The sequence below is a fragment of the Melospiza georgiana genome, chromosome 3 (genome assembly GCF_028018845.1).
Source record: "Melospiza georgiana isolate bMelGeo1 chromosome 3, bMelGeo1.pri, whole genome shotgun sequence".
Lineage (NCBI taxonomy): Eukaryota > Metazoa > Chordata > Aves > Passeriformes > Passerellidae > Melospiza > Melospiza georgiana.
In genome coordinates, this window is record NC_080432.1 from 49130677 (window position 1) to 49142817 (window position 12141).

General features: G+C 36.4%; 1 protein-coding gene and 1 long non-coding RNA gene across 4 annotated transcripts in view; one reads left to right on the plus strand and one right to left on the minus strand.

Moving 5' to 3' along the window:
* The window catches only part of BIRC6 (baculoviral IAP repeat containing 6), a 177673-nt gene that overhangs the window by 124866 nt on the left and 40666 nt on the right, over positions 1–12141 (plus strand). For all 3 annotated transcript variants that reach the window (XM_058021451.1, XM_058021452.1, XM_058021450.1), the window contains exon 65: positions 249–417. In XM_058021451.1, coding sequence (XP_057877434.1) covers positions 249–417 — 169 coding nt within the window. The remainder of the gene's footprint in view (positions 1–248; positions 418–12141) is intronic.
* On the minus strand, positions 6122–10535 carry LOC131081990 (uncharacterized). The gene is made up of 2 exons (XR_009114301.1): positions 9539–10535; positions 6122–8433 (listed from the first exon to the last, which is right to left on the minus strand). It is a non-coding gene; the product is annotated as an uncharacterized LOC131081990 (long non-coding RNA).

Genomic DNA, 12141 nt, shown 5'->3' on the forward strand with positions numbered 1-12141 from the left:
CATATTAGTTGATCTCCTAAAATAATTCTGAATTATAACAGTTACTTAATTTTATCATTAGCCAAAGTTTGAATAATCTAATAACTGTATAGAAATTCTTCTAAAACCTCTTTGGGCCTGCTGAAATAAACACCAGAACTGAATTTGCAAAGCAGTTAATGAAGTGTTAGGACATGTATCTTAAGGAAATTCAAAGTTCTTTTGACTGAAATAAACCAGTTTTGCATAAATACTTTGGTGTATTTCAGGTTCTTGCCAGTTACATAAATCCTGCAGGGAGTACATCAAACGAAGAGACACAAACGAGCCATGAGGGGAGAGGCCAAAACAGCAGCGCTCTTCCCTCCATCCTCCTGGAGCTGCTCAGTCAGTCCTGCCTCATCCCAGCCATGTCCTCATACCTCCGCAACGACTCAGGTAACCTGTCCCTGCCTCACTTCTGCCTGATCAGCTTTTGCAGAAACAACAGATGGTTCTTGTTTCAGTACGCTTGCCAGTTCAGAGTTTTACTAACGGAGCGTTCACTTGAGCCTTAGAAAACAAAATAAAACAGAATCATCAGATAGAATCTGATATCCCTTTAAATTTGAAGTTCAGTTCTTCAGCTGTTAAAACTATCAGGAAAATTGTGTTTTCTTCTGAAAAGTTTGCATGTTAGTTCCTCTACAAAAGATACACAGTGGAAAGGAGTACTTCATACAACACCACGAAACGTAGTGTGGAGAAAAATGTCAATTTTAAAGAAAATTGAGGAAATGCATACCTGAATTTGGTCAATGTTGCACACAAGGCAATTCTACTTCAATCAAAGCTTTTTTCCTTTATTTAGGGAGTACAAAAATAAGCCTCTTATCAGAACTGTAGAATATTTCAAATATATGAGAACAATTAAATTGTTGAGCTTTTTAAAGCAAAAGCAAATGAGTTCTATGAGTTCATCAAATTTCGGCTTATAATTTTAAAACCAAGATGCTCGAGAAGTTTCATCTGGTATGTTGTACCTGGCTGGGGAAACCATTTCAATTTTACAAGGTAGTGTGAAGCAGTATGAATTAAGCAAGTGCCTGTGCGGAACTAATGACAAAATCAGCAGACTGGGTTTGTGATTTATGTTCAGTCTCACTAGATGACAGGCTTTAGTATGGAGATGAGCCTTAGGTTGGATTTTTATTAAGTTACTTTTTTTATAAAGATGGATTTAATCCTTAAGTATCTGGAGGAGTTGTTGCAAATGTGAGTAATTTGGTTTTGGAGCTTATTTTGCCTGCCCTATTTTTGGAGCAACTGATTAATGTCTTTGTCACATTACTGCAGTTCTTTGGGATGCCAGTTGGAGGGTGTGGTGATGTTAATTTATGGAGCAATGTTATAGCTCCTTGAATTACAGCATACATTTTATGTTAGAAGTTAAAGGCATCTTAATCCCTATCTTAAGTATTTGCAAAGCTACACTTAGAACTAAAAGAATGTGGCTCTTTAAATTTGTACTAACTAGGGCATTGCATAATCTTGTGTGGTGGAATGGAACTAGTTCAAAAATTCTGCTGGGGTCTTACAGTGAAAATGAAAATATGAAGATCTTTCACTTGCTAGTCTGCAGATGGACACCTCACCCTAATTTTGCAATGAATTTGTTGGTTCTGTTTGGCACATACTGCAGTGAGGAAAATGAGCTAATGATAGACCAAGCTTGTTATTGCAGTTGAAAATACAATGTAAAACAATCAAGGAAATGATAAAGTAAAAGAATAAAGTATTCTTTCTAACAGATACTCATCAATTCTTCTTTGTTGAGGAAAATGAAGAGTCATTGAAAGGCCTGGCAAAAATGCCATGTTATCTAAAGGATGAAGCAGCTGATCCTGAGTTACAGATGAATCACAGCTGCTGAAATTGCTATTTCCTGTTTTCAATAGAAGAATGTATCTGTCTGTGTAAGTCACCTTTAACTGGGAGAGAACAGTCAGATACTGATAGAATAGATGAGATATGTGGCTGGTGGCGAGAAGATCAGACTAGTTTGGCTTTCGTGATCCATTTTTTTTCTCCTCCTACAGAGAAGAGGCAAAGTTTTGGTGAAACACTTATTTTAGGTATGTCTTCCATTGCTGAGCTACTGTTGTTTGTGGTTGGCAGGTGGTGTTGAAATGCCTGTGCATTAACAATTGGGAAGGAGTGAGCAATATAGCAGTTAAACTGTATTAAAGCAAAGCAAAACTTCGCTTTTCAGAGAAAAAAATGAAAGCTACCCTTCCGTTTACAAGTTACGAAGAATGGGGTTCTTTCTGTTGAAGTTTAGAATTGTGAAATCTAAAGGGTTGTTATCCTTTGATTGATCAAAGTAATATGAATGTTTCCTGCTGTATTTGTTCAAAAGTCTATAAAACACTATAATTAACAATGCTCTCCTGGATTTAAAAGTAATAACTTTGCAGGCTTGCAACAGTCAGGCTCGTCTTTGGAAGCACAGTAGGGTAGCAGTATGAAAGGGAAATGTGCAAAAAGGATGACTTCTGGAAAGAATGTCTTCTTTTTGTCAATTTGTGAGCCAGATGCATTTAGTTGGGAAGGAACCCCTGAAAACAGTTTGTCTTAGTGATAACAAGGCATAATTCCAGTGCAGTAATTACTGTTGAGTTGAAAGGCAGACAGATAATTTTCACATTAATGAGTGCAAGTTGCACGTGATGCTGGGGCTTTCAGTGTCACTGACTCTGAGTGTCAGCAGACATAGCTAACACAAGAGATGCAGGTTGAGAAGCTCTGAAGCTGTGACAGGTTCTGGTACAATGCTTGTGGGACTGAAAAATTCCCTTAATGCATTTATGATTCAAACTTTTCAAATAAGGAGATGACTTTTTTATTATTACTACTATTTTTATTTTCTTTTTTAGAATCTTGAAGACCAGTGCAATTTAGTAGAACAGATTTGAGTTTTTCCTGATAAAGCTTTATCTAATTTCAAACTTATCTTGAATACCTGTGTCTTCTCTAGCAAGGCTGAACAGGAGTCTAGAGAGAATAGGAAAGGGAACAGCATTGGTAGTAATGTGCATGTATATGGCATTCTAATTTTCAGACTGGTGCAACTTCTGTTGTCAAAATATACTTCTGTATGGAATAAGCAGGTAACTGCATTCTTCCTGTAACATGCTGGTCTGAGGAATTAGGGTTTTGCATATAGAATGCTAACAGAATGTTCCTGGCTTCTGGCACCTGAGCAGGAACAACCTGTGCCCAGCACGGTGGTGACAGAAATTAGTGATTTTCAGCAACCTTGTAACTTTCTCAGATTTGATGGATACTGGTGGGACCAGATGAAGGTATGCTGAAGGTATTCTGCCAGATTTTAGGTTTTGTTGTAATTATTGGAATAACAGTGATCTTCACATATCTATATGTATCTACCGTACAAATAAAAATAAGGGGGGGGAATTTTTGATATGAAAATATGTTCAATGAAGCTGCAGGCATTCTTTTTTCTTTCATTGCACAGTAGGCTGGTAACTCTGTGGTAATATAAGACAATAAGTATTTTGGTATTGATGTGAATTTTTTTTTTTTTTTTACACATGTTCAGTTAGCTACAGGTCTGGCACATCCATCTTGCAAAGCTCTTTTGGCAGATTGGCGTGTGTCACAGTTGTAAATCTATCTAGGATTTTTGTTGCTAAGTTTATTTTGGCGTCCTGCTTAATTTGCCCAAGACATACTTGGACTAGATTGTTATCTATATAGTTCTTGATAAAAGGAATATTGATCAGGCAAGTGGTGCTCACATAACATTTAATCTTTTAGAAACCTCACCTTGAACCAGATTAGTGCAAACCAGATTGCTCAGATATGTTCTGCAGCTTCATCTACATCAAAGTGAGGTGATTGTGAAGTCCTTGTAAATTATGACCATTTTAATTGATTTCTTTAATTGCTTGTTTCTTGTAGAGAAGGAAGGTTTATCTGTCCTTGAAGAACTTGCCTTAGTATACAAGATAGCTCTCATCACAAGGGGCAATAGCTGCTGTAATCCTCACCATTTCTTGATAATTTTTTGGTGTTTGCTTTGTGTCTTGTTATGGCATTACTGTGGTTTTTATTATCTTTCATTCCGTGAATGAGGTTTATTTCTGCAACATGTGAAATTTTTTTATTATACCTATGTTAATTCCTAAGACTTAACTCATATTTATATTTGTGAAATTGATGTAGTTTTTAACTTCTGTATCATGAAACATCCAGCATGTATTCATTACCATGCGTATTTCACACTAAAAACTATATTGTAAAACTTTTTCACTATTGTCTTGTATACAGCATGTTTCATTTGAAAGATTTTAGGGACTCTTTCAAATATGCAAGCACTTCTCTTCTTGAACAAAATGCACAGCAATAAAATTTGCACTGTACAACAAGAGGTTCCCAGAAAACGTGTGACCATACGTGACTGTCTTGGAGGTCTAGATTTTGCTAATATAAGTAAGAGTTATTTGACTGATAGGTTTATGGAAACTAATACAAGATAGTATTTGCAAGTGGGAGAGAAGAAAGCAGTATTTATAACAGTCTTTGTAGCTAACAAGATTTACAGAGACAAGAGAGTGCAAAGGAATTATGAAACAGAAGGAAAATCAAGTGACTTTTAGAACAGGGCAAGGACTGTCTATTTTTTAATAGGCTTGAACAGTAAGAAGGCGAGTGAAGTTGGGATTTGTCTATACCACAGTATCAGGTAGTCTCTTAATGGTAATGTCCTTAGACTAGCAAAGCCTGAGATGACTTAGACTTGTTTAAAGCCAAATATCAGGAGGGGTTTGTTATCACCTTTGCCTTGGAAAACAGACCTCATAGCGAGTTGCAGAATTCTGCATGAACTCTCCTTGTTTGAATTTCCAGGCTTACAGGAAACAGATAATACTGTAGTTATAGCTGGGGTTTGCTTACATGCTCCTTTCTTAGGCACCTTTCCTTCTTTGGTGGACAAATGCTGTGTGATGTGGTCAGCATAGCTTGTAGTGTTATATGAGCTTATTGTTCCCTGGGTTTGACTGCTGAGAAGAGATGATGCATTTCTATTAGAGGGCTTTGCTAAAATGATTGTCTTTACTGACCAAAGTGTTCCACTTGATGAGAGTCCAGTATTTGCTTTTTATGCACTTTTCATAGTTTACCAAATACTACCACTTCATGGACTTGTGGATTCATTAATGTTGTGCTGCTTTATCCTGCTGCCAAACACCTCAATGTGAACTTTGTCTAATCAGTACTGTGGACAAATCTGTTGAATGTGAATGTGCTGCATTCTTTTTTCTGCCTCTTTTGATGTACCTTTCTTAGTTGAATCATTGAAGTCATACTGTTCAGGCCTCAGACGATGAACAATGCTAATTGGTCTGCTGAAGATAGAGTATTTCTTTTCTAGCAATCACACTTATTCTCAAGGCATTGCATGGTGCTATTTTACTTTCTGTCAAGTTATCCAGTCCCACTGAACTGAGTATGTTGGGTACTCTGAGGCAGGTACACTGAGCTCTGTATTCATCCATCTCTGAAGGTGTGATGGTACTGCTGCAGTGCAAATGTTGAATCATCGTGCAACTCTGCTTTTCCCTAGACTATTGTTATTAAGATATTTTTTTGTTGGTGAAATTCTTAAGCATATATTGGATTAAATGTATAAGTACCAAAGCTGTTTATTAGAGCTCATTTAACTAAAGTTGGATTTAGGTCCACATGAGTATAGCCTGCAGGTATTGGCTGTTAAGAAAGGACATCAGATTGCTGTTTTAAAACAGAACGTAACTTGTATGCTGAGGCAATCTAATGATAATGTTACCCTGTGACTTCCCTCTAAGGACCAACGCCTTTGCTATAAATGAAATCAGAAGTACAGTGGCAGTTTAGATAGACAGCATGTAATTACTGAAATTAAAAATTCTCCTAGCCTTCATTAATGTTAATGAGCTCATTCACTGGTAAAAGAAATCATACTGACCCTTTGCCACATTTGGTTATAATTTTGGATTGGTTTTTGTCTGTTTTGCTGTTGAAGAGCTTACAAAAAAAAGGTGCAGTATTTCACTGTAATGCTGTTGTACTAGTTGAATCACGATTTCGAGAAGAGAGCTAAGCACTGAGATGATACGAAATAAAACTGTTTATTTATTTCACAGAATTGACAAGTTTTAAATAACTTCAGGATCAAAATAAACAGCAGTAATTTCTACCAGAATTTCACTGTTCAGGTTCTTGTAATATTTCATTTCAGACATCCATCTCAAATATCCTGGTATTATGAGATTAAATGCAATAATATCCTTAAGTATGTAGATATAAGAAGTACATTGAAAAAATAATAATGGTAATATCTGTTCTGTAGTCTTAAATAAACATTAGTAACCTGCATAATTCCTCTAGAATGTAGCTTAGTTTTACAGAATGCTTTGGTGTTTCATATACTGAAAATAAGTATACATTTAATAGAGACTTGCTGAAGACTGTGGCTGGTGAATAAATTTTCTTGTCTGCATGTGCTTCCTTCCAGTGCAGCCTCAGCCCTGTTTGTCATTTCTTCTAGCTGAGCAAGTATTGACTCAGAGTTGCAAAACCAGAATATACCATCTTCCACCTCATTTGGCCATAAGTCAGTGTTACAGTGTGCAACTGACTGAAATATTGTTGCCAAATTCATTCTCTTTTAGGTCCCTGACCTTATTCTGTGCATGTACTGGTTTCAAAGTTCCTTCCAAAGGCTCAGTTAGTTTAGCAGTTACCAAATTCTATACACTAACAAGCTATCACCTATATAAGGGATGTATTTCTTCACATGTCATTTTATGGAGGGACTGGATGTAGTTTTGTAGCCTAGAAAAAATTGAGCTGATATTCAGAAATGCAGCTGCTCTGTTGTTCCTCTGTGGCACAGGTAAGAGTAAGAAAAGTGTTTATTAAAATCAGTTTCTTTTTACTTTTTTCATATTATTTGTTTAATGAATTTTTAATCCTAAGCTCTCAAAAGTAATTTTCATTATAAGGTACGTGTGAGATACATTCATGTATACAAAAACTTCTATGGTCTGAGACTATCTGCAGCTCTGGATCTAGTTTAAAGGCATATGTAGCTTTAACTGAATATGTGGAATTACTTTCTAATTCCACATTCTACTAATTTCAGTAGCCAAATGGTATGTTCTGTGAAGTATGCTTAAGAGTTGCAATTCTGGGCCTCAATCATAGACAATGCAAAAAGGGAAAATTTCTTCAGAACTTGGTCCAGAAAGAGAGAGTAGTCCTCTGGACAGAGGTTAATTAAACCTGTTTTCCATGCCACACTGTGAATCCTTGCATGATATGTTTTACTTGAAAATAAGCATCAGGGTGAAAACATGAGAATTGTATTTGACTTCTTTTAAACACCTTCTGAAAATGATGTTATAGAAAATGTAATTTAAGATTTTTTTCATTTGGAGAATATGTATGAGTGTGTCATTGGAATTATTAATATGTCTTAAAAGAAGTACTAAAATTATTATTTTTTTCACACCACTTTAAAGTATTTTTAATTAGAAAAGCACATTATCAGTATAGCATGATGATTTCAAATACAGATTTAGTAAAGGCAAGAAAAATCTAACCTTTTTCAGCTTTCCACAAGACTGACAAAAATGCTGCAGAATATAGTCAATAGTTAAAATTTTATTTATAATATTACAACTTCTAGTATAACAGCGTTCCTGTTTCCACACTTACTATACATTAGTGTGAGTTATAAGCCTAAATTATGGTGGCCTAAAAATAAAAAACCCTTTTGCCTGTTTTCTGGTCTCAGCTATGAAGAGACATACTGCACAAAACCATAGAAAGCATGGGACTTGCTTATAGTTTTCATAGACTTAGTTTATCTCTTTCTATGTTCTGGTTATTTTCAGTGTTTGGCTACATTTCTGTCTTGCATGTTTGCTGGCAATAAAACAGTGCCATCTCTGATCCTGCTGTTCAGATTTCATCTGTTACCAACGAAGTGTTGTATTTGGTCTGCCTCCATTTACGTAATTTAGCACCCTAGCTGGGCTCATAGGTACACTTTGCAGTCATTGATGCAGCACCCTTAGCCAGACACTTCACTCTGGAATGTTTTTGATGCTCTTTTCAGAGAGTGGTGGGTTTTTTTGCTTTAAATTTAGAAATCATCCTTACCATTGCAGGTCTTTGCACTTTGTGCTGTGCAATTGATTTTCAAAAATGTCATCAAAGTGTAGTGTAGATGTACACAAAAACAATAACAAATAAATTGAGCACAGTTCCAATAATCCCAAGCAGTGCTAAAATAGATTCTTCTTTTTCCTCTTTCTCCTCTTGCCTTTTTACATCTTCTAGTGTTGTGATGGCAGAGGTCCCCATTTTTCCTGCAAATACCTTCACCAGTATTCTGGCAGCTAGCTAGAAAAAAGAAAGCAAATGGTAAATCTGGTCTGACAAACATGCAAGATTTGGTCTTTTTAAAAACAATTCTGTAGTTGTTCACACAGCATTTCTTAATGCTGTGGTTGAGTTGTATTTGTCTTTTGTTTTCTTTCTGTATGAACATGCCTGTGTTAAAAATAAATGTTCTGTAGGTATAGATTTGATAGGAATGAAAAATAGCTTGGTGCTTCAAGACAGTTAGTATGCCTTAATATAAAAGACATTTGAAATTTAATCTTAAGCCAGTTTATTTGTTTATAAAAGATGGTACTGGTGAAAGCAGGTATGTGAGCATTGTCAAATACTCTGAAATGTCTGGGGAGATTATATGCAGTTTTAGCTTATCTTAAATATTTAACTGCCATGTAAAAAAAAACAGTTGAAAATATTCGTGCCTGCTATTTTCAAACATGGAAAATATGCCTCCTTAATACAGTATCACAGTTGTTTTTCACCAGGGAGCCCCAGCAAGCAATTGCAAGTGAGATCTTTTCCTTTTTCATGTTTAACAGATCAGCTTTTGGACATCCATGCAATAGTAAACATTTATTAGAAAATGTCTGTCTCTTCAAATATAAAGGTAGTTGTAATGTATGCTGATCATTGCAGTATGCCACAGCATGGTAGGACTTTTATAGTAGCAACATTCTGTGCAGTGTAAGAATTTGAGTAGACATTTACAGGTGCATGTATGATTTGTTATATTTTTGGTTGCAGAAATGAGGTTGACAAGTCATTTCTATTACTTAGCTGCTCTTGTACTCTTAATTTGCAGTCAAATATCTTCTAGAAACGTATTCCCTGTAAAATTATGTTCATTGGTGGCTAGGATGTTCATCTTGTATGTAATATGCTATGCTGTTTTAGCTTTATTGATCAGAAATTTGATGGGGATTTCTACTAGTTCAGATCACTTCAATTTACTGAAGATACACAATCATTTTATAGTGCAATAGCATCTTTCTCTCCTGGCAAACAGCTTTAATCATTGGAGATTAACGTATTTCTGCTGTGAGTCTAATTAATGTCATCAGCTTGGAACATATCTTACAGAAAGGTTTAAAAAAAAGGTATTTCTTACCCTACATTGCATCAGGAATAAAATGTCATCAGACATGCTTCTTACTTGTCGATTCAGTGGCAAGCCAGGCTTTTATCTTCATGAAGGGGCTGCTCTCCTCTCTCAGACAGACCAGATAGGAGCACGTACAGTTTCTTGATGAAGAAGTTTATCGGTGAAGATAATAATGTTGCAGAATCTTCCAAATGGCTGGTGTTTTTTCTCAGTAATCCACTAAAGCAAGTGTAGTCTTAAAAACGGTAAAGCTCTTTGTCATAATGATCCTCACTGTTGACTAATTCTCATTAAAATTGAGGCTTTTTTTTCCTCAGCTGATGCAGAGCAACAAAATGCATGCTGTTCTGTTCTGTCTTAAAAAAATACAAACAGCTCCTGGTTTTATTCAGTTATACTTAGTTATTTATTAAGACTTCAGAAACACCCAGCCTTTGATTTACTCTTTGTGGCAGCCGTCTGAAGAGGCTTTCTCACGTTGACATGCTGTAATTCCAAATGCAGCGGACTACGTGCAGTCACACTATGTGATTTTAGTCCAGCCTGAAAAAGGATGAAAAGAGGTCTGCTTTGCTGGCAGGAGTTGGAACGCTGTCACCCACCTGCATTCAGAGCCTCTGGAAAGAATTCCAAGGTATTCTTCGGAGCATTGCATAACTCAGCCAGGCAAATCTGAAGAGAGGAATGACAGTGGCTTTAGTTGCACACTGTGGTGAGCTGTGACATTGATTAAACATGCGCTTGGCACTTGCTGAATAAAGAAGGAGCTACGAGCCACCCTTGCAGACAGTGAGTTGCATAACAATGTGCGATGGCTCTGCTGTTTCATCGGCAGGCCAGGCACATTTTAATCCTGTAGCCACGGAGAAAGTGCAAGTGCACGGTGTAAAGAGGAGCAGAGTTAACTGCTTGGGGTTTTCTGAGCAAGTGCTGCATGACAAATGGTGACATTAAGGCATTCAAGCTGAAACAGTGTTTCTGCCTTTTGTCTTTTTATGCTTTGTTTGACAGGCAATTGTTTCTATGGGAAATAAATGCTTTTCCTCTTTTATTCACCACCCAAAGAATGCAGGTTACCATGTAATTAATGAAAACACTTAAAAATAATCCTGCTCCGATTTCTTAGGAAGCATCAACATAATTTTTTTCCTGCTTCAATCAGAGAGGCAATTTTTTCCTGCCCAGTTGGAAAGGGGGGAGAACTCTGTAAAGTCTTCTCCTCCCAGTCTCTCCAGACAAAAAAAAAAAAAAAAGAAAAAACAACCCATGCAATTTTAATAGCCTCTGGAAGGAGCTGTATTTCAAATCATTTTATTCAGTCACTTTGATCTATGAAGGCTACCAATGCAATGTGCTTTCATTGGTGTAGCATAGATTCTTGCTGTGAATGAAGCTGTATTTTAAATATATCAGAAAACTTGTTTTGTAAAAAATACTTGCAATGCCAAGTAAATCAGAATTCAAATGCACAAAAAATACTTTTGTGTATGTTTTTGAAAAATCAAAATGCAATTAATTAGATTGAGTTTGAACAATAGGAGTGTAACTGGAAAACCTTAATCATTTTCCAGAACAGCATATTTTAGGAGTTACAAGGCATTGTTTGAAATTCACTGTTGAAAAATCTTCTGTAGAGAAAGCAGAAGACAGTAAAATCATTGTTTTGAACTCTTCCATTTTCAACTTAATTTATATTACATTTTTTATCATTATTTTTCCAAAATGTCTAAGTACATTTGTTAGTTTCTTAGTAACAAACAAAACTGCATATTTTGCATGTGCATTATTTTAATGCACATTTGAAGAAGTACTGTGAATTGTATGGTACTTCTATGTGGTTTGTCCCAAAAGTTATGTTGCCTCAGTAAAATTGTTTGGTTCTAGAAGAATTAACTAAGTAGGTTAAATCTCTCCACTATAGGTTCCTTAAATATATATTTTCTAATATTTATATATTGTCTTTCCTTTCAAGCTCTTCCCTTTGTCTGAAAATGCTGCTTCATCTTCAGTTGTTCTTGAAATTGTTTTGTCTCTGTATCTTGAATGTATTTCTGTATTCATTTGGATCCATGGAGAGATACAAAGCTGGGGAATTTTCGGGCCGCTGTACTGTATTAACGCTCATATGCTCAAAATCAAACCCTCTCCCTTGTGAAAGGGAGAAATTGTGCAATGTGAATATTTTATTTAAAGATTAATGATACATTTGCAACTCCACTGCAGATAACCAGCTAATAACAATGTACCTACAGAGAGCAGCAAAAAAATCCTGCAACATTTCTTGGCCTGGTTATTACCATGGTTGAGATCTCATCGTGGTGTGCTGTTTTTATATTTGTTCTGCAACTGGCGCTTCAGTGTCTGCAGTGAAGCCTGGAAACAAACCTGTCTGGGCTGCCTTTGCACACAGGTGAGGGGCAGAGCTGCCTCCTGCACAGGGTGATCCAGACACAGCGTTTGCCATGCTCTGACAGCGCTTCTCCCTCCCATCCTGCCGTTGCATTGGGATGCAGTGTCTGTGTGGGCATGACGTGAATGGGCTTGGGAAACAGAAATAAATCTCCGGCACAACACAGTAGGGATGGGGAAGGAGCTGCTTAAGCTGTCAG